This window comes from Triticum aestivum, chromosome 1B (assembly GCF_018294505.1).
Source record: "Triticum aestivum cultivar Chinese Spring chromosome 1B, IWGSC CS RefSeq v2.1, whole genome shotgun sequence".
NCBI classification, from domain to species: Eukaryota; Viridiplantae; Streptophyta; class Magnoliopsida; order Poales; family Poaceae; genus Triticum; species Triticum aestivum.
Genome location: NC_057795.1, coordinates 63495539 through 63519406, shown reverse-complemented (window position 1 = coordinate 63519406; position 23868 = coordinate 63495539). Strand labels below are relative to the sequence as shown.

General features: G+C 43.8%; 1 protein-coding gene across 1 annotated transcript; it reads right to left on the bottom strand.

Moving 5' to 3' along the window:
- Positions 1 to 5234: 5234 nt before the first annotated feature.
- LOC123107194 (uncharacterized) lies at positions 5235 to 15213 on the bottom strand. The gene is made up of 2 exons (XM_044529198.1): positions 15168 to 15213; positions 5235 to 6639 (listed from the first exon to the last, which is right to left on the bottom strand). Exon 2 carries the CDS (start codon positions 6614 to 6616, stop codon positions 5444 to 5446), a length of 1173 nt encoding a protein of 390 aa, XP_044385133.1. The 5' UTR covers positions 6617 to 6639; positions 15168 to 15213; the 3' UTR covers positions 5235 to 5443.
- Between the last annotated feature and the right edge of the window lie 8655 nt (positions 15214 to 23868).

The window sequence follows — 23868 nt, the reverse complement described above, 5'->3', positions numbered from 1 at the left end:
AAAGACACGTTCCAGGCGTGAAGAAATTCCGAGTAATCAGTTACTCGATGTAGGCCCAGCTCCAAATCACTCCAAAAATATATTCTATAAGGCGAGTTTAACGCTCCTCCATGGACCTGTTTTGAGCCTTCTTCTAGGACTCAAAGGGTGAAACTCGCAAGTGTGGATCTGAAACCGACTCGTATTGACGTTCCTCCGGGATAAGAATGGCATCTCTCTAAAAGAGCAGTCCATGTGTCAATCTGGTTGCACAGATTTAATGACACGCCCATACTCAGATCACGAGTTAAACCTCTCCCGAGAGATGAACGAATGTCACCAAGTTGCTCCTCACAGACACTTACCTCGATTAGTCGGGAAGCATGGTGCCGGAATCCATTGAGATTTTGTTCAAACCTTGGTTGTCTGAAAGCGCGGCGACATGTACCGAGTATTTCTGTAATCACTCGGACCAAACTGTGTCTTACACCAACTCGTTCTGCAAAATCGCAATCGATTCGGGGGCTAATGTTGGGGATATACATAACAGGTAGGCCCACGATGGGTCGAAATATCATGAAGCATGGGGTCCACACAACATGTGGGTCCAGGTCAATTTCATACAGACACACTATCCACTCGACCAAGCAACATACCATCCACTCGGATGACGGTTCACCACTCGACCGTACGACTCACTCGGATATACGAAGACCAGCAGGCAGCAAGGCAGTCGGCATCTTTCTAATAGTGAGGGCTTAATAGCGGGCTGGCATTATGGTATTCATACCCCACTTTGTAACATATGAGCTGAGGGGGTGGCGCACTCTATATAAGCCACCCCCCACCACTAGACTTGGGGAGGTCTTTTTCTTCCACCTCTCTCTCTTTTCAGCATTAGTCTCAGGACTTAGCTCGGGCATGGGGATCCGTTCCTCTCTCTCACACACATATTGTAATCTCCGGATATATACTCAGATAAAACAAAGCCTCTCCGGAGCACGAGACGTAGGGTTGTTATCTCCACCGTGAGAGGCCCGAACTCGCTAAAACCACCGTGTCACCCATATGCATCTCGGTAGATCATGCTCCGTTCTCCTACCCCTCTCTTACTGTCAGACTTAGAACCACGACAGCTGGGGCGGAAGCAGCACAGTCACGCCCAAAAGAAATGAAAAAGAAAATACAAGAGAAACAAATGCCGACAACGGCGGATCGACAAAAAGCAAAGAAGCCTTCTGGCCGCTGCATCCACCGGAGATCGCCCACCAAGCTCCGAGCCTCCAAAGTACCGGTACCAATCAACACCTCCAAGAAGGGACGCGACGATGACGACGCTGCTGCCAAGGGTTTCCCCCGGTACGCGGTGAGGAGAGAGGAAGGGTAGCCCCGACGCCCTCCAGGAAGGTCCGGCGGCACCCTCAAGCGCCACCGCGTCGGTGTTGTCCAAGCCAACAGGGATTTCTCCTGATCCCAACCTTCACCTCAGGCACTCCGGAGCTCGCCACCAAACAGACCCCATCCCGCGCCAACCCGTCCACAAAGCTTCCTATGCCGTCTCACCACGGCACCGTGGAGCATGGTCTGCACAATGAAGAAGAGGAGCCGGGACTAAGGCAGCAGCACCGTCGGCACGCGGGAGGGCCCCACCTCCACCATCGAAGACGGTAGCTGACCGGACGCAATAGCAGGGACATACCAGGCTCGTGGCCGCACAGGCCCGGCCGGGATCTCCGAGGCCCGTAAAGTTCCCGCCTTCGCGCTGTAGTCGGCACGCCGCCGGCGCCGCCGCCCCTGTCCAAGCCACTCCCCTGCCTCCCCGCACAGATAGCCGCCAAGTGGAAGCACCACCACCACACACACCGCTGGCCACCACCACCAGGTCGCCGGACCGCCACCGGCCGAACCGCACCACCGCCGCATGCCCGCGACGGAGAGGAACCAACGCAGCCGCCAGGAGCCCAAAGCCGGACCCCAGCCGCCGCCCACGCCGCCTGCCTGACGGATCCGTCCGCCGTGGCGAGGCGCGCACCACCGCGCAGCCGGCCATGTAGTGCCACGCCCGACAGGAGGCCGCGCGCCGCCACGCCACGGCGCCCCGAGCCCACACCCGATGAAGACGCCCACGCCGCCCCATCGCGCCGGAGGAGGAACAAGCCCCGCCACCGCCGGCGCCGGTCGGGCTTCGCCCGGCCACGCCCCCTGGCGGCGGCGAGGGGAGAGGGAGGAGGAGGGGAGGCCGGCGGCGGGCGGATCTGGGAGCCCTCCCCAGCCGCCTCGCGGGGGGCGGCGAGGGAGGGTAGGGTCTTCAATCTGCTTCGAAACTGACTTTTTAAAGAATTGGGGTGGATTAGGAGATGCTGTTTAATTAGCTGCAATTGCAACTCTTAGATTGGATGAAGAAGTGGAAACATGGACTTAGTCAACAAATGCTTTTCCATTGTAAACGTTTGTATACATTTACGTTTACAGATTTGTTTCTACATCATTTGTGATCATGGCATAGTGTAATGAAGCTCTGGACATGGAAATATCCATCCATAGAGATAGCCATGAATAGCAGTATAGCATCATTTGGACACTGAGGAAGGTTATATGGGAGGTTTGTAATATCATCCCTGTCTTACTTTCTTCTTGCCGTTATAAGCTTATAGAATTGTTTAACCTGAACATGCTTCTTAATAGGAACACTATTTGGTATGTCCAGCTAGGGCCTGAACTTCTTTGTTCACATTGACATGGAAGTATCAATACTCCGGAGTGCCTCGAAGAAAATCATTGTTAACGGTAGGACTAGTTATTACCCGAAACCCCTTGAGATCATTTTTCAAAATACATGGTTCATCACTATGTTTCTTGTGCTGATGGTGTATGGCTTTTTTCAGAACTATTCCCGCACTTATAGATGGAGAAGAGCTCGCTCCAGGTAGAACTCGCCATGGAAAAAGAAAATTCACGCAGGAAGTTTTCTTTTCAAGACCTAATGACCAGAAACAGTTACCAGAGTTGAATCTGGCTTACTGCCGCTTAGAATATGCCGACCATTGCAAAATCAGTGAGGATTGTCTGGTTGAAATCATTTTAAATAACAAACGAGTGTGTCCGCCAAAATGTTGAACAAGCACTTGTCTTGGCTATGTTTTTGCAATGGCGCTAGTCGTTGCTGCAAGGCGAGGTTTGCCAAGCAGTTCGGAATTTCTTGGAGGGCAAGGATATACCGCCAGATTTTTAAGACACGGTCTTAGTGCTCATCCTGAAGGTGAACAAGTCTGGCATGCACTCTGATGGCATTTGATTTCAGGCGCAAAGGGGTCACCCTCCTTCTACAAACTATTGCGAATTCCAGACTGCAGATTCAGTGTCATTGCAGTTGTTTGCTCCATCAGTGTCTAGTGTTCAACCTTTTTACTAAGGCCCTGTTTGTTTGGGCTTTTGCTTTTGCTTTTGCAGCTTTTCCACTTTAGCAAAAGAGCCACAAAAGCTTCTAATTAGGGGCTTTTTGCTTCGGCTTTTGGCTTATGAATCAATATCGTTTCTTTTTTGGCTTTTTTGTCAAAATGAAAAAGCTGCAAAAGCAGAAGCAAAAACCCAAACAAACAGGGCCTAAAGCTGGTGCACTAAAGATATTTTACTAGTGCTAACCACTGATGCAGTATTGAGATTTGCTAGGATGCTGTTGCTTGTCGGCGTTATAGGAGTAAGAGCAGATAGAAAATGAGACCACAAACTACTACTTCTGCATTATCTAGAATAAAATTTATGCACTTGAAAAAGACTTCAGAACAGCATGTTCCTGTCTACCTGTTTCGCTTCTTTGGAGCAGCAACTAGAAGCCAGCAAAAACAAACAAAAAAAACAACAGGGAGACGATAGCCACAGTAACAAGTTGAGCATGGTGGCCAGAGAAGTCCAGGAAACTGTAAGCACCACTGTTGTGTTGACTGATGAGGTGGTCACCATTCTCTCCTGTTTGAATGTTCAGACTGTTGAATACCGCAAGGCGCAAGCACCATTAAATCAAATCGTTGAGCAACTCGTTGCAGTTCTTCCAGTTTTTCATGTACGAGTATCTAGACATGGATGGACCATCATGCATGCTTGGCACAAAAACCATTGATCTGGGCACCTAAACATGGCCGACTGGGACAAACTCTGTGATGAACAAAAAATGCTTTAGAAAGAAACTGCTCTGATTTGAAACAAGAGACTTTGCTTGTCTCATTTGTAGTACTCCCTCCATATAGATTTTTTTAATCTCTAAGTCAACCTTAAAAAGGCTATAAAACATCGGCAAAATTGATAAATTCTAAAGCATATAGATTTTCTTTTCACAAGTCATACTTTGAAGCTATCGACACCCTTAAAATATGCTTTTAAAAAACTAGCCTCAACCTTAGAAAGGCTATAAAACACTGGTAAATTTAATTTTGACTTCCAAGCTCCAGTGACCTTTTTACCTCTAAAATATTTAAAATTCATGGGTATCAAAAGACATACACAAAACTGTCAATGTGTTATTTGGGGATACACTATCATAGTGCCAATTTTCATGAAAGTGCCAAAAATAGAAATTGTGTTAATCTATGAACTTATATTTTTAAGCCATGCTAGTAATATTACCCATCTGTATGGTACAAGCTGTTGACATTGTTAGCGAGGTTCGCACTGAATGATGAACAACTCATCAATGATGTCAAGAACCCAAGGAACTAATGAATTAAAGAATATGGGTTCAGCCAACAACTAATGGCTTTTCCTGTGAAAGCAGGCAAAGCCCACTGCCCCATAATGCCTTTTCCTGTGCAAGTACATTTGCTTGTCTGATTTTGAGGTTTCAATGTCAAAATCTGGTATGTATACTAAACAGATCTTTACATTTCCACAAACAGAAGTAAACAAGTGCTTATGGAAAAACCACCACAATGACAAATGGAGCATAAGAAAGACGATGTAATCTTACATATAACAAGTTAAGCAAGGTAGTAATCTGGGAACAATTTAGGTTACTAGAGGAACTCGGCATCACAACAAAATAAAAAGAGAAGGTTCTTGGACTAGACACACACACTGCCACATAGATAACACCGACAACCAGAATATACAAGGTGGTTGAGCATCTAAAGCAGAGAGCTAGCAGTCCCAGTGGCATACAGAACAGAATATGACACTAACTACACCGAAGACTCTTGAGCTGGAACTTCTGAGTAGCATGGCACATAGACATGGTATTGACACTGCTCGAAGCCGTCTCGCATCTCGTTGAATTTCCCGGTGCTGATGTTGTAAGAAAGAAGCTTATTTATCTTCTGGTCAGAAAGGAAAACAAGCTCTGCGCCAACAAAGTAAAAAAAAAAACAGGGTTCCTGGACTGTCACACGGATGACAACGACCAGCGTAATATACAAGGTGGTTCAGCAAATCGCAGCAGAACAGCCACAGATGCACATTGAACAGAAGTTGACATTCAGTCAACCGAAGGTTCTTGGGCTGGAAGCTCTGAGTAGCATGGTATATAGACATAGTACTGATGCCACATACAGACGTCTTGTATCTTGTTGAGTTTCCCCGTGCTGATATTGTATGAAAGAAGCTTATTTGCCTTCTGGTCATGGAGGAAAACAGGCCCTCTCTCCAAGTCGAGGTCGACAATCCGATAATCGCAGTTCCAAAACCAATTATCCTCACCACCATCGCCACCAACGTCGTACTGAACAAACTCATCCTTTCCAAATGCATCGGTCATACTAAGATGACACATCTCAGTCCAAGTCCATGAATGATGACCAAAATCATCCAATGTCCAAACAACAATTGAACAACCATTCTCATGTGGCAATGCATAGTGTAAGATCCCTGAAGATTTGCCAAAGCAACCATTGGTAAAAGTGCTCAGGTATGAAGCTTCAGGCGGCAAACTTATGGTCTGATGATAGGGCGGTATGCCATCACTCATTGCCTCCAGGCCTTCGAACACCAAAACTTCATCTCCAACAGTCACATACAACATTCCATTAACAAATAAGTGTGTTCGCCCAGAAATATTTATATCTCGGTCCAAGGTATCATCCTCAAGCCATGTGGAACTTTCAGAAGAGAATATCTCAAGTTTGCTGGTACCGAGTATCAAACCAAGTACATGTTCCAGATGGAAATTGAAGATGTAGAACTGTGGTGACCATGATGGATCAAACGCCAAAATAGTTACACAGCAAGGGTCCTCTGTCCCAGGATGTGTATCAGGAAGTATTCTCCACTCTCGTGTTGCTGGGTTGCACACAACAAAGCGGCAAATGCCTGGAGAAGTATAGCTGCTCCTGTACTTACAAAGGATAAGACCATTGTAGCAGTCAAGAAATTCTAAATGCTCATAATGTGGCACGTAAGCAAGAATTCCACCGACTTCTCCATCGTCTTGGGACAGGCTAACAAGCGAGATAGCAGACTTATTGTGGCCTTGGTACAAAAGGCCAGTGGGTTTGGGCAGCTTCTGGCGGTAGTCTGGATCAGAGGAGTAAGCAGACCATGCCTTATAGGCACACTTGCAGCGGCAAAAAGACTTGTAATTCAACCGGGAGAGGATATCAACCACTAGATCATCAGTTAATTTAGCAGCACTGACTTCCTTGTGAAGGTCCATGTCTTTATGTTAGCTTACTGTCACTGAAAGGAAAGTTTGACGCTTATGAGAAAAGAAAACCGAAACAGAGACACTTACAAAAGATAAAAGAATTTAGCTACGCATTTTTTGTGTTACTAGTAATAAATCAATTTATAACCGCCCATCACTTTAAATCACCCATATTCCGAATGTTTCATGTATCTCTTGAGGCATTTCTTAACTAGGTTTTCCAAGAGAATAAAACTCATCTTGGGCATTTGTAATTTTTACGAGAATAAAATCCATCGGAGGTTTTCCTAGTAAATTATTTGGATAAGGTACTCATAAGATATGCAATCGTCTTTCAAGGGGAAGAAAATGTTTTACAAACAAGTTATCATTTAAGGGGAATAATCTATACCTACTAATAAAAGAAATAGGTATTCTTAATCCATCATACCATTTTATAGAAAAACCCCTAATGTTTCTAGCATTAAACCCGCAGTACATATCGAATGTTTTTTTAAATACTTATATCTTCTAAACCGTAACTCCAAATTTAACATGTTATATATGGAATTTGATTAGAAAAATATATAGAATCTGAATATGATGTTATTTTACATGTTAACCATTAAAAAATATATCTAGGGTGCAATCTTAATAAACAGTGCATTATCCGTCTTTCTTTCATATGGGTACTGATCCGGATTGTGGATGAACATCTCAGCAAAATCAGGATTGGAGACGAAATTGAAGATCACTTGCACGTTTCTTTGTACGTATTAAATCTACATGCAAGCCTTGTCACTACCAGAATCGTGATTAAGCCTGTGAGCCAACATATATTCCCGTGGGCCCCGCGTAGACTCCCAGGAAAATGTCATTTTACTGTGGGCCAGACACTGACCGACAGGTTTTTTCACCATATTCCTGTAGGTTCTGAGCAGGCGCACAGGAAAAGTATATCCCTGTGCGTCGCGGCCCACAGGAATCGCATTCGGCCCTTCGCGCCCGCGGGCTGCCGCTTCGCGCCATCGGGTTTTTATTGCGCGCGCATTTTTCCGGGGAGGCCCACCCTTTTCTCTATTTTCCTGTGTGTTTGGGCTCACAGAGTTAGGCCCAATACAAAAGGAGAGGGCAAACACGTACAGCCTCCATCCCCAATTCAGTCGTAGTCTCCAGAATCCTCTCGATCCCCAATCCAATCCTGCGCTTCACCGCCGCCGCCAGCATCGTCCGGTCCACAGCCGGAGCCGCCGCCACACCATCCTCCGGTCCACCGCCACCGCCACCACACCATCCTCCGGTCCACCGCCGCCGCCGCCACACCATCCGCAGGTCCACCGCCGTGGCAGCAGCTACACCATCCTCCCATCTACCGTCGCGGCTGCCTCCCCTCCCTGCGGAAGGCCGTCCTTCCGCCTGCATCTTCCTCACCACTTGCGTAGTGCCGGTCTCTGCCTCGCCACTCGCCGGAGCACCAGCATCTGCCCCCCACCAAGCTCCCGTACTTGTCCCCCCATTCAGATTTACACGTCTTCACCTCCGGCTGCCTGTACTCCTCTACTCGCTGCCTCACAAGTCCCCATTCTCCATATCTCTGGTAATATATTACCTTCTTTTCCTAGATCTACGATTTGTTTGCTCTATTTCTTGTGTAGCGTACAAGCTTCGTTGGAACTAATTTAGGCACATCTGATTAGTATACGGTTGATTTGGATAAGTTCAAACACCAATTTTTATGGGTTCCAACGCAAAACTAGTTGTACATGACCATGTACAGTTCTTTGGTGTGCAAGTTGATTTGGACAGATTAGTTTTGGTTGTTCTTAGACGTAAGTTAGAGCTTCTGTAGCAACATCAGTGAACAGCTAGCATGTAGCTTATGTACATGACCATCTAACTGTTCATTTTTTCTAGGTTGTAGCTTCCGTGACACCTACCTGCTATTTATTTATTTATTTAAAGTGAATTTAAGATCTATAAATCCTAGAATAATCTTATCTTTTCATATTCCAGAAATCAGTGAACAGCTAGGGGAGTTGGCTGGCCACCCTTTTTGACGCCGTAATTTCCCAGCTTGAACAAGTATATTGGTAAGTTATAGCTTTGAGCTCTTAAATTTATGTCTGAAACAATTGTCTTTTTGTGAATTGTTATTTGTGCTGTTGCCCTTTAGTATGCTATTATTTTTCTGAAATAGCCCCATTTCTGTGAATTTTATTTCAGTATGAGTTCTTGGTTAAATAATGGAGAACCGTGATTGGATGTATAGTGGATGGGTGTTTGGTCAAGTCCCTTCTAATATATGGCTTGAAGAAACTGCACGATTTATAGACCGGGCCTTCTCTTCCGTAGCTGAAGGTGGTAAAATTAAGTGTCCATGCGCCAAATGTCGGAATTATTTTCCGCAAGAAAGGCACATTGTAGAGAAACACTTGTATAAACATGGGTATAAGCCAAATTACAAAACCTGGACAGAACATGGTGAGAGTTTTGTAGCTGCTGCTGATGGATCTGTCCCTTTAGTACATCAAGAGGGCTGTAATGAAACTGGTCGAATGGACAATATGTTGGTTGACTTAGGTGGTAGCCATCTTCCACCGGTTACTGAGGAGCCAACCTCCTCTGCCAAGGCTTTTTATAGGATGGTCAGTAGTGCCGATGAATTGGTACATGAGAACACAAAACACTCACGTCTTTCTGCTGTAGCTCGTTTGCTGGCTATGAAATCACAATACAACATGTCCATTGCACATTTTGATGATACCTTAAAAATAATCCATGAACTTTTGCCTCCTGAATCTAATTTGTCCGAAGACTTCTACCAATCCAAGAAACTCTTAGAAGGTCTTGGGATGCCATATGTCAAAATAGATGTGTGCAAAAATAATTGCATGTTGTATTACAAAGATAACAAACATAAAGAGAAGTGTGACTTTTGTGGCACATCTCGTTACGAGGAAGGCCAAAAGAAAATCCCACGTAAAGTTTTGCGGTACCTCCCTCTAAAAGATAGATTGCAAAGGTTGTATGCCAATGAGGAGACCGCAAAGCTTATGCGTTCTCACACTCCTTCCGGGTCTGATGCAACCATTAGCAGATGAGCTTATGCAACTGTGGCTGGGGGTTAATACATGGGATGCCTTTGTGAAGAGAAACTTTTTAATGAAAGCAGCTTTTCTATGGTCAGTCCATGATTTCCCTGCTTTTGGTATGTTTGCTGGGTGGAGCACTCATGGGAAGCTAGCTTGCCCAGAATGCTTGAGTGATTCAAAATCATTTAGACTTCCGCATGGGCGTAAGGCTTGCTGGTTTGATTGCCATAGGCGCTTTCTACCTCCTGACCATGAGTTCAGAACCGAAGCCAATTCATTTAGAAAGGATACAATAGTGCTTGAGGGGCCACCAAGGCGTTTGGCAGGGGAGGAAGTGCGAGCTCACATGGTTGCAAATGTATATGACACAGATAACTATAATAAATTGCACAACTGGACCCACATAAGCTGCTTTTGGGATCTTCCATACTTTGATAAACTGAAGCTTAGGCACAACATCGATTTGATGCACAATGAGAAAAATGTAGCAGAAGCTATATGGAACACATGCTTTGACATTCCTAATAAAACTAAAGATAATGTGAAGGCAAGAAAAGATCTAGAAGAAATATGACATCGCCCTAAGCAGCATTTGCATTTGAAGGACAATGGGAAGTGGTTCAAGCCAAGGGCACCATTTGTCATTGAGAAAGATGATAGGTTAACCATTCTTAAATGGTTTAAAGAGCTGAAATTTACCGATGGATATGCAGCGGGTTTTAAAAGAGGAGTTAGCTTCCAGCAAAGGAAGATTTTTGGGCTTAAAAGTCATGATTACCATATCTTCATGGAACGGCTGCTACCAGTTGCATTTCGTGGCTTCATTCCGGAGAATATATGGTTATGTTTGGCCGAGCTAAGCTTTTTCTATAGGCAGCTATGTGCAAAAGAACTTAGCAAAGATGTTGTGAGCTCCCTAGAAAAGAATGCTGCGGTGCTTGTATGCAAACTGGAGAAGATATTCCCTCCTGGTTTCTTTAATTCAATGCAACATCTAATTGTACATCTTCCCTATCAAGCTCGACTAGGAGGCCCTGTCTTAGCCCGATGGATGTATAACTATGAGAGGTAAATCCAGAACTTGTAGTCCACTATAAGGTGGTGTGTTGGCTCTTAGGCTAACTTCTTGACTTGCCCTCGCAGATGCATAGGTAAACTTAAGACAAAAGTGCGCAATAAGGCTCGAGTTGAGGGCTCCATTGTTGAGGCTTATCTCGTTGAGGAGTCAACTAATTTCCTGTCTTTGTATTTTAATCCTAAAGTACGGTCAGTTAGAAACAAGGCACCTCGGTATGATGATGGGGCCTCTACATTTGAATCTGCATGTGACCTTGAGATATTTAAATGCCCTGGCCGATGCATGAGCCCTCAAGGATACCGTGAGCTCAATAACGACGAATACAAGGCTGCTTTCTTGTACATATTGACAAACATGCCTGAAATGGATGATCTTTTCAAGTACGTCTTAAAATCTCAATAACTACTGTGAACAATAATATGTTTTCAACTGTTCATAACTCTAAATAACTTCGTGTAGGGAGTTTGATAATGAGCAGTGGAAGAGCCCTCGAGTTGTTCCAACACCGAAACAACTCCGTGAGTTAAGACTGAATGGCTGGAAATCAGGACCTGCTAGATGTCATGGACCTAATTTTTTTGACTGGTTTAAAACTAAAGTATTGTCCCTAAAACACTTAAATTTGTGCCCAATATTCAATTAGCTCCAAAACTGACATAAGTAATTATATCTTGCAGTGCATGAAGTCACCTAGCATTCACAATGCTTTACGCCAAATGTCTTATGGTTTTCGCACAAGAGTTGCTACTTATGGCTGTTATGATGTGAATGGGTATAGGTTTCGGTCAGAGAAGTATGAGAGGAAGAAATCTGAATTAACTACAGTCAATAGTGGGGTTTGTGTTACTTCACTTGATGAAGATGACAACCAATTCGAGAAGGACAATTTCTGGCAGCACTAACTCTACCAACCTTTTGTCCCAAAAGAGTAATGTGAACTCATCTCACCCTTCATCTGAGAAGCGTAGAGGAAGACGCATGAGAGCTACTATTGAATTAAGAGTGCCTCCACGTGGTCGCAAAGTTGGCCTTCAACCTAAAGGTGAAAGGTATCGAAAATGATGTATTGTTGCACATGTGTTTCCTGTTTTTCTAGAACTTGTCAATTAATATAGTTAAAAAAACTTTCAATTAATAACATTTAGTGCATGTAGGCAATTTAAGTATGTACCCTATCATCCCAAGAACTACAAGTACACTACACAACTTGGAGTTCTTCTCAAACGTGAATACCCAGGAAAAATAGAAGAAAAAAATGATGATGGTGTCATCACTAATACGCGCCCGGCTTTGGAGTGGTACGATTACTATCATGATTCGACCCTAGATTTTCAGCAACGGACAGCCGCAGATCGTGTGAAGGAAGAGTTTTGGGTAAGTATATTTTTTTGGAGTAATTGCAATTATACATATCTTTGTATTGTTGTAAAAATCTGATCTGGAAATTTTTGAACATGTAGAACTTGTTTGAGCTGCATGTGGATGACGAGGAAGATGATAGTGCCCGAATCCGAATTGAGGAAGAGGCTAACCGGATTATTGACACCTATGCAAGGAAAAAGGTGAAAGACATGTTGTACCAACTGCGTGTGGATGCTGTGAAGCTTTACTATGAGAATCAAGGAGAGAAGCTTGATGACTCGATGGCTTGTGCAAGAGAACTTGAATATGAGCAATACCTCCAGAGTAGGATACCATGGTGCAAGGAAGTTGCATGGCCTGGACTATGTCGTTATTGGACATCAAAGGGATACAAGACCAACAGGGGGAGGGGACGAGAAGCTCGCTTGAAATCTGAGGATATTGCTCAAAACAGAGGAGGCTCACGACCTTTTGCGGAGGCACAACAATATTTGGTATGTCGTGCTTGTTGTACGATTTGCTTCATACTTAGTTTTTCTGTTACATGACAATGCCATGACTTTTCTTGAGTTTCTACGGTCTTGTAGGAAGAGACTCTTGGACCCGAGAAGGCGACGACGCTGAATACATATACTGCAATGAAATGTGGAATGAAGAATGTGAGTAGCAGCGGCAACAATGGTGCAATCATTAGCAATGGTGCAATCATGAGCCAGAAGGCACAAAAATGCATTGTATGTCATTGTTTCTACTGCCATACTGCTTATAGATTTTGAGGATGTTAATTTACTAGCATGTTGTGAACAAACTATAATTTTTCATTGTTAGGATGACTATACTACATTGGTCAAAGAGAAGTATCCAGATAATTGGGAGGGAAGAGAGTTGGACGGTGAGCTGTTGTATGAAGCATCAGGTGGCATTCCTCATGGTCGTGTGTCAATAGGCGATGGGGTTGTTAAGAAAGAAGATATTAAATCAGCAGCTAGGAAAAGGAATGCCAGTGCACCAATTTCGCTCACACTTCGAGAGAAGGAACAACTCAGGCGTGCTAATGAAGAAAATGCAGAACTCAGGCGTGCTAAGGAGATGCTACAGCAGAAAGTAGATATGCATGGGCAGCTCATAACTGTATGTACAAATTAACGCCCAAATTCTAAACCAATGGATCTCAACTTCTCAATTATCAACTCGAGTAACATTTCTTCCTTTTGCAGGCACTTTTCAAGGAGATAGGAAAAGAGTTGCCAGCGCATATACTACATATACTAAGCCATGGAGCTGTTTTGCAACCAGAAGTAAGTGTATGAGAAACTTGAAGTTATCTATATCATATGGATGAATGTGTGATGTCCACTACTCAACTTGAATTTGTGCATTCCTTCTGACCTGTCTACGCTGATGTAGCTGCAATATCAACATTATGTTGCATATGAGATTTTTTTTTCATGTTTTATATCAAGATATTTGGCTGTTTGCATCTGTGAGCTTGTCTACTCTCATAAGATTCTTTAGCTGTTATGCCCAATTTTTTTTCATGTTTTATATCAAGATATTTGGAACTTCAAAGTAGCCTGGACATGTAAATGAAAAGAAAATCCATTCTTGGTGCCAAGCATTAATCAATAAATGGAAATTATTTTGTTCTGTTGTCTCCACTTATTATCCAACAAAGTATTGTGTTTTTATTGTTCTAAATCAGATTAAATAACAATTTGGTTACTTGGGCTTGATTCAGGGGACAAATAACTCGTCTCAAGCCGGCTCACAAGCGGTTGATGGCAACAATGATGTCATGGAGTCGAGCGAGGAGAACGACACCACTGGGAATGTCGGTGATCAGATCGTTGACGCAGCAGCCAACCATGGCGGAAACTGATTGCTCAAACAACATGATAACATCAGACTGTAGGTGGTCTTCATACGCTCTTTTGTGGACTTGTGTATCCAATATGGTTTAGGAATGAGAACTAACATCTGGTGGTAGTTGCAAGCCGGCGTATTTTGCTAGTATTGTTGTAGTTGGAAGGTCCTTTTGTGGATGGTACCATTGTAGCCTTGTAGTGTACTTTGTTGATCTATATGTATGGAACTAATGATGATATATGAAGTCTGATGTTGTCATATAAATCTATTCTCACGTGGTCTCTGTGAAATAATGTAACATCTGTAGCATCTGGGTTAAGCACATTGCTTTTCCGGCAGGAATATGAAAAAAAAACATCATGATGCAACAGTGACGGCCAACGGCTGACAGGAATGCACGAACGTTGCAGCTTTCCTAGCACAAATTCCTGTCGGCTGAACCTACAGGTATAAGTTGGTAGGAATGCCTCCTAGTACAAATTTCCTGGCGGCCTTTCCTGACAGGTGGTTGACAGGAATATGTATTTTCCGGGAGGCATAAATCTGACAGAGCATTTCCTTCGTGTGAGCCAACCGTCAGGAATAACCGACAGCAATAATATTCCTGTGGGCCGACCGGCAGGCATATTGTTTCATTCCTGGCAGGCTATGGCTGTCGGTTGTTCCTGTCAGTTGGCCGACAGGAATTATATTCCTGACGGCCAGTTTTATTTTCCTGACGGCTGTTGGCCCACACGCTTAGTCGCGTTTCTAGTAGTGTGTTTAAATAGAAGACATGTGGAATCTTGAACTTGCGCTTTTGTTGGTAAAGACCATTTTTGTTTGTGGTGTAGCTACAAATGCTCAGATTATAGACCATCTCTTGTAAATTAAGAGCGTGTGATATTCTTCTCTCCTGTTGCAACGCACGGGCCTTTTTGCTAGTACCATTTAAAGGATTATAGGTTAGCATACTGCATGTACTGCATGTATCAGTTCATGCTAGGTAAGGTAGCATGTACAGTATGAAATATGTTGACAAATAGGCTATCATCGATGGCTACCATTCAATCTAGGTAGCATATGTTTTTCAGCTCGGATTTTTAGATTCTTGTAAATTTACCTCAGTACATTCCCAAATCAGACTGATGGATAATACTAGTACACATTAAACTTAAGCACGATCAGAAAGCAGGGCACTTACCGCAAATCAGACCTAGTCGAGAAGGAGGAATTAAGCTCAGATCATGAGAAGAGAAATGGCAAGGCCAGTTGAGCACAACCATGAGTAGGAGAGTAGAAGGATAACGAGGGCCGAGGAGAGGACGGGGGACTCACTATGTAGCAGCTTCTTCCGGTCGTGGCGAAGGAGATAGGCCGCCGCCGGCGAAGGGACCAGCGCAGGGGACGCGCGCGCGAGAGAGGCCGGAGGTGTGTGCGCGAAGGCTCTAGGGCGAGTGGGCTCGGTCAGGGCCCTGTTTTTCTTCTTCCACGGAATCTCTACTAGGCCTCCTTTGGTTTACATGATTTTTATAGGAATTTTGTAGGATAGGATATTTGTAGGAAATAATTCTTTGGAGGCCTTTGGTTCACGAGCAATTTGAGAAAATGCCACAACTTTCATGGGACTTTGCTCCTATACCACACCTTTCTTTTTATTGGAGTAAATAGCACATGTTTGATTGATAGTTGGACAAAATACCATAAATTGATTTTTCCCTTCTTTTCCATGTCCAGACCCACAACATATTTTTGCTAGGACAGATTTACCCTCAGGTCGTTTCCATGATCAACACATGACAGATAAAAAAAGAAGAGGAAGAACCGGTCAACGCAGCCGACATAGATCGAAGCACCGGGCCGCCGCCTCGCCTCGCTTCCTCCTGCCGCCGCCGCCTCGCTGTGCCTCCTCCCCCACACCTCCACATCATCGTTCCTTCCTTCCCGCCGTCGCCTTGTCCTGCTTCTTCTCCTCCCCCGACGCTTCACACGTACGTTCTGCACCGCGATCGATCGGTTGCCACTCCTCTCTATCTCTCTATCTCTCTCCTCTCTTTCTCTCTCAGTAATTTGGTCTGACATGTGTACTAAGGAACTCTAGACCATGGAGATTATGGTGGAGAGGCAGAGTTAGTACGCAGGCTTCACAAGTAATACGTGTGCTGTTAGTTCAAGGAGATGGAGCCAGAGGGCGCAGCTCCGGAAGGGTTAGTCGATCAATCTAATTAACCTTCTGAATTGGAGTTATCTTTCAATTGTCAGCCGAATATTGATGTATACTTATGCCTAGCTAACCATTGATTTTATTTGAAAAAATCGTATATTTTGTAGGGAAGAAGGTGTGGAGTTGCGCGTTGTCATTTATAAAAGGGAAAAGTATATTTTTCGTCCCTCGATTATTTCGAAAGTATAGAGATGGTCCCTCAACTTCAAAACCAGCAAACTTTAGTCCCTCAATTTTTAAAACTGGATAAGTTTAGTCCCTTGTACCGCTTTTGATTTTTTTGCTGATGTGGAGTGGTTTTTTGATTGAAACTACGTGGGACTTGCATGTCAGTGACTAAATAAATAAATAGCTTCAAACAAAATGCACGCAGCACATCAGGTTCGAAAGCAAGACCTTATTTTTAAAACAAAATGCACGTGCTAACCACTGCAACAAAGAAGCGTTGTATGAAAAAACAGGTAGGCATCGCTTTATATATATACGTTAGATATCAGACATGTCTCACGCCAACAACTAATCTAAAAGCGATTTCCATTTTCCTTTATTCCTAATTAAAACTGAAGAAAAATAGTTATGCCATGCTGTGTATTTTCCAAGGAAAAAATTAGCGCGCTACAGAAAATAGCGTCGCTCCTGAAAATACGCTATTAGCGTGCTATAGCATGCTATAACGTGCTATTAGTGAGACATTGTACATTGATTTATTTAGCGAGACAATTCTCTACACGCTATAGCGCGCTATTAGCGGCGTTATAGCGTGCTATTTTTTTCAGTGGTATTTTCCCTTGTTTTTTGCTTGTGCGTATGTTTACATTAGGCGTTACAAAAAAAGACTTGTAGGTTGATTTGTGTGTATCTTTTTTTTACTAGGTGTTGCAGTTCAGATATATATCCGCTGTAAATGTGCGTTCCTACAAAGAATAGACTCCTATTAAACTTGTCTCTAAAGTTAACCACAAAAACTGCTTGGTTCGTTAGCTAGCTCATGTGCACCCAGCATGACGTCCCGAGTTCAGGTCCACTTTGCACATATTTCTTCCGTCACTGACAAGCAGGCCCATGTAGTTTGAGTTAAAAAAAACACTCCACGTCAGCCAAAACCAAGCAAAAGTGGTATTAGGGACTAAACTTATCCGGTTTTAAAAATTAAGGGACTAAAGTTTGCTGGTTTTGAAGTTGAGGGACCATTTTTATACTTTTGAAATAATTGAGGGATGAAAAATATACTTATCCCTTTATAAAATAACCGTTAGAGTTCTTCGATATGTGGATTGAATTCCTGCCTTTTAATGTCTTTTGTGTTTCTGTCGTGCGTGTGGTAACATAATGACTCACTCTATGGATGCAACTTGTCAGACAAGGACTCACATTATGCTTCAAATATAGTCATATGTATTAATTCTGGATTGTCAAGTGTCTGGTCACATATACACTTATTGAGCTAATTATGTTTAGCTAATTATGCGGTTGTCATATATATTCTTGTGATATCTGAAAATGGTGCAGAAATATAGAGGTCATGTCAAAATTATAGGTGAAAATGCTGTCAGAATTTTGATTATATCCGTATCAACTATACTGTACATCCAAACATGTTACATCCATTCGTCTGAAGTTTGATTACATCCATACGAAGAAGCTTCCATATCCTCCTGTAACAGTTCCTACATCTATAAACAATCAACACGTGACAAAGCTAATAACTTGAGCAACGAGCAGCTCCAGCCAACATGTAGAGGTAGCTCCAGCCAGCGAGCAGCTCCAGCCAACATGTACACCTCCAGCCAGCAAGCAGCTCGAGCCAGCTTGTACACCTACATCTGGACGGGGGACGCGCTGCAGAGTGCAGAGGCACTTCAAGAGCCGGCGCCTCTCTTCTCTGGCAAGACGGAGGGGCTCGAGCGCGGCCGACGGCGGCGGCTCAGGTGGGAGGAGGCACGGCGAGGCGGCGGGGTCGGGGAGGATCGGAGGAGGCACGGCGCACTGCTTTGTCTATCTGTCTCATGTACATTCATCGTTTCATAAGACAGGAAAGGTTTGATCGAACAGGAAATGATTGAAACGACCCCGAGGGTAAATCCGTCCTTAAAAACATCAAGTGTAGGTCTGGACGTTGAAAAGAAGGGAAAAACTCAATTTGTGGTGTTTTATCCAGCTATCAATGAAAAGAGTGGTATTTAATCCAATAAAAAGAAAGGTGTGGTATAGGAGCAAAGTACTAGAAAAAGTGTGGCATTTCCTCAAATTGCCCTTGGTTCACAGGAATGCCATCCTATTCCTGTATAGGATTTCTTCCTTTCCTTCACGTTTCGCAGGAACAGAAAAAAGAGGTCCAATCTAATGGAAAACTTCCTGCCGCGAACGATGCGCGCGGCGGCAATTGTTCCCTCCATATTTTTCGCTCGGTCGCTTCACTCGCCTGCGCACAAATAGAGAGAGGGAGGGGAAAAGAAGCAAAATCGACATGTCCAGCCGCCCCTCCTCTCCTCACACAGAGCGGCGCAGCTCCCACCTTGAAGACCGCCGGCAGGGAGGACGGCGGCAGACAGCCGCGCGACGCGACCACATCCAGGCGGCGGGCAGGAACCACCGGCAAGCTGGAGCATCTACCGTCGACCAGCTAGCCACCAAGCTCCAGCGGCATCCATCTGCCGCAAGTCTCTTCAGGTACAATTCTATCTTTCTTTCTCTACTGATTTTCAGATCTGGTGCTAATTAATGGAGAAATAGCCCTGTCCATCTTGCCGGTGTGAGATGCCCCTAGAAATCCCCCGTATCATGAGTCTCTAGTCCAGCCCAATCCCTAGATTTTTTAGGAAAGGGCCCAACAAAAATTAGACGCACAGTCCTAATCTAATTGCTCAGTTTGCAAGCTTTTAGAGTCCTAATCTAATAGCACAGATGTATAGCTGGTGCCGTCCATCACGGGAGCAGTTCTTGTGTTCCCTACTTGTACTCTTGTAACTCTGACCGGGCAATACAATTGACTGTGGCTTGACTCATCTCTCAGCTCTCACTAGTCCCATTATATGTCTTATTAAAACGTAATTTCTTTTATTACATAACAGTACATATTTTACTATCTCACTAGTCCCACTAATAATACAATTCAGTTTCTTCAGATGGATGATCAAGGCAGGATGATAGACTTTGGTATACAAGGCCATGAGTTCAGTCAAAGGACTACAATACCTTGTCCAAATATTGGTCACCATCAGGACAATGGTACAATTTCTCTTATTCTTATTCAATTTAATATGGTAAAATTTAATCATGGAAACACAATTGCATAATGTTCAATATATTCAAGGACTTGATGACCTGGTTTCATTACTAGCATTTTTTGCAACTGCATATAAAAAGATCGCAACCTTTTCTTCCAAGGAGACTATTGTTGAATCTTCAAGTATTTCATTCTCACGCAGCTTCTCAACTAGAGCATGAAAGATGTAAGCCTCCATTCTGAAATGCCTTCTGCATAAGCTTTCATGCCCATTTAAGATTTCCTGTACATAAGCAGCTCCTGTAAGACTAGATGTATGCATTGGTTTTTTCTCTCTTCCTTCTTCCATGGTAGGGAAGACAAATAACATGAATTCATCCTCCATCTGTGACCTCCTGTGATAGCTTGGATCCATTGAAATGTGTGTAAATCAGCAAGAAATGCTGAAAATATTTGTATGTTCTATCAGTGAGATGTGGATCAGCAAAGAAAATATGGAGCTAAATCATATTGTCAATGCATATGTACTAACCTGTTGTTTATGTTATCCTGGTTGTTGTTGACGACCATGCTAGAAGCTGCTGGAGGGGTTCCTTCTTTGGTTAGCTAACCATAAACTGAAGATGAGATTTGTGTGTATTCTGAAGATGAGATGTGTGTGTTTTGATCTCCACAACAAAATGATATATAGGGAGAGAAGGCTGGTACAACCATGTAACGGCTAGTTGCTTGAGAGCAACTAACGGCTAGTTGCTTTAAATTAAAATATTATTTCTTTATGTTTCCTATGTGTGTTCCTATCCTGTGAACCAAAGGACATTTAATTTCCTATTCCTATGATCTGAGCAGCCATAGGATTGGAAATGCATACACCTCATTTCTTATACTTTTCCTATTTCTATAAAATTCCCATCCTTTAAACCAAAGGAGGCCTAAAGGGGATCGAACGTCGTGATGGTTCGACCTCGCTTGATCCCCCTCCCATCGCACGCACGCAGATTTTTTTTCTTCCAGAGATATGAGGAAAGCCGCGACGCCTCGCCGCTCGATAAAAAAAAGGAAACAACCCTGGATCCCACACGCACCAGAAACACGAAAAACCAGCCCACGATCCCACCCACGCCCCGCCCCCACCTCTCCCCGAGTCCTCGCTCCCGATCTTGTCTCTCTCCCTACCAAATATTGTCGCCGCCAGAGAGAGGAAGGAGCGTAGCATAGGCACCGAGGAGGAAGGGGCCGCCTCGCTCGCTTCTGCTGACGCCACTACCCCAATCGCCGTCGCCGCCGTGGCGGACGCAGCGAGCCCCAAGCTGCGGGACACCGGGACGCTGGGACAGGAAGAACAGGGCCGCATGAGCCGGAGAGGGCTCCGAGGAGAGCGTCCGCCCCAAACCCAACCCCCACCCCCAGGTGATTCCGGTTCCGCTGCCCCGTAATCCGCTCGAGCCGCGCCTAACTCCATGGTTTATTGCAGGTGGAGTACGTGCCGGAGAAGCCCGACCTCGGCGCGGACGACCCCCTTCTCCTCGGGCACCCCTGTAGCCAGGCGAGCTCCGGTTTCGCCGCCCCGTAGAGAAGGAATAAAGCTGCATGGGAAAGGCTACATGGGTAAAGTTAGTAATGTCTCGTCATCCTCTAGGTCGCCCTCACTGCTTCTACCGGTGACCTTTGGAGGACGGGGGACGTGGCTATCGTTGGTGGGAGGGAGCAGAGAGGCGACATGGTTGAACATGTAGAGGGTGTGCCAGCAGGTCCCCGGGCGTGAATGCAGCGTCGTCAGACTTTACCAAGCTCAGCACATGTGCCATGAAGAAGTTCTTGTTTTCTTCTGTAAGCATTCTTCCTCTCATGATATCTCAAATCTTTGGTTATGTTCCAGTTATATGCTTTGGACTGAGATTGACAAATCATTCCTTGTGTCGCATCTTCTGGTATTGTGAAGAATCCATTCATAGCGGCCCCTCTCCTCTGTTAGTCTCCGTGTTAGTCTACTGGAGTGGCAGTGGAGACTCAATGGCTGTAATGCACTGGCGGTGAAGACTCAATGACTGTAGTGCACTGGCGGTGGAGACTCAATGGCTGTAGTGCACCTATATTTTGGGGTGGACGTACATGTACCCGACCCATGTGATGGAGCCATGGAGGAACCGGACGCCGGGTGGGGGTATGGGCGGCCTGGGCACAGTCACGGTTACACGCTCATAGCAGGCTTAGGTGAGTGATGCTACCCTCAAGCCTTTCATTCTCGCTGTTGCTTGTCGTGTTTTCCTCTTCTCTTTGTTTCTGCTTGCGTGATGAAACCCAAGAGAGGCCGCTTATACTATCGTAAGTTCAAAACTAACAACTCTATCTAATCTATCGGTGGTTCGATACTGCTACTAAAGCACTCCAACTGTTCAGTGGAAGAACAGACAGAAAGTTTGTTTTAATTATTTTTGCTTGATCTATTGGATTATATCAAGTTGTTCTTCTGCTATTGTAATTTATTTCAGTTCTCTACTTGTGATGTTGCCGTCTATTTGGCCTTAAACTGTTTGTAGCTAGGAATAGGATGCCACTCACTATGCCAAAAGAACCTGAACATGTTTGCTCACTTCAGTCATCATCTGGTCATTGCGGTTCTTGCAATCAGCAGAAAATGCATAGCAGTTGCACCTGAGTTTCCTTCCGGAGAAAACCCTAACCCCGGCCACTGTCGTAGCAGCCGCACACGGATTGCTAGGTGATTCCCTGCGTCATTTCCATGTTCCCAAAGACAAAGTATGGGTTCATTAAGTTGTTTGATGTTGGAATCGGTGAGGCTGGTCGTATTGGTGGTATCCTCCGATGTGCAAGCCTCTGTTCGTACATCCATCGAGTTCGAACATTATTTCCTATGGGAGTCCTCACATAAGTATATCACAATTCTATAACCCCTTTATTTCCTTCAACTAATTTGGCAATCACAATATTTAATCTATTTTTCTAAGCTTCGTAATGTGTTACTGCATGAGTTTTTTCGTAGTCTTAATAGCGTGTACATTTGATTTTCCACACACCAAGCTCCGGCGGAACATGGAAAGCAGATACCAATTGCTCTGAACTTTGCATATCAGAATCATATCAATTTTTCTAAAATGGGTGTCTTTCCTATTCTCACATTACATTTTTAATGCCTTGCAGAAGGACTTAGCCCCTTGAAAGGCGATATTTTTGTCATTGTTGGGGGCGGGGGCCTAGCTTTGCACTGTCAATGTTACCGAGGTATCAATGACATCTCCCATGCCAACACTTTGATCCCTTAATTGTATAAAACGGAACTGTATGCATAGGGGGGGGGGATAATGAAGGTTTTGTTTCACAAGATTTTAGGAGTATATTGTCAAGAAAAGTAATAGAACTGAGGTGCTAAGGAATTTTGCAACAATCCTAAATTTTACTCTTTGGCTTATGGCAATCATGAATTGTACTCTCTTCATTTGTGCTTCAACTTTGAGAAACAGAATAAGCAGGTCATATTTCTTTAAACTTTATATTATCTAATATGTATTTAGAAATCGGAATACAAAGCCCTTGATATTACAACAGGAGCATACTTGAGGGAAGAACTTACACTGAATATAATAAAGGAATACCAATGCAGCGACTCTCCTTCCCTCCCTGTGCTTTAGTTATTCTAAGTTAGTTTCACTAAACTGAAACTGCAGTCATAGATCATTATGGGTTTTGTCTGAACTTTGCATCTAACTGTAACATATTTAACTATTAATTAAGAATGTGAGAGATTACAGCTGCAGGACTGATGTCGTTGGCTCTCATTTGCAACTTTACGAATCCACTTAGGAGATGATGTTAATATATGCTTTGTCAGCAGAAGTCCTAGGTACCGAAGTTGGATTGCTTACAAAAAATCTATACAGTTGGATTGCTAAAATCCAACGTGTGCTATATGATTCTAGGAAGGCAACACAACTTTCTCTTGTTGTCAACGAAGAACATTTTTCAGATTTATATTATTTTTCTTTGGATAGGTGAAGTGTTTTAGTTTTACAATGTATTTGATGCAAACATTTTTTTTGGCAAGAAGTATTTGATGCAAACACAACACTGTACAAAATCTCGAGTTCAGTCAAAGGAAAGATGTGCCTGAGGTACTTTGTTTATCCCCTTTCAAATATGATTACATGATACTTTATAATCCTTGTTCAATTAATGGTGTATTTTTATGCGTGGTACTATGAGAAATAGTGGATTTTGTGTATTGGGAGTATCATGGTTATAACATTTCTTTTTATATGATACAACATGGGTCATTTTATGAGAAACACACAATAAGATTAATGTAAAACAAGGGGAAAATAAAAAATTCTTAGATAGACAGACATCGCATACACATTACCCTTGATACGGACATTTGTAAAAAAGAAAATGTAGATAATCAATCTCTCTATATAGCTTTTATTTATTATTCCGTGG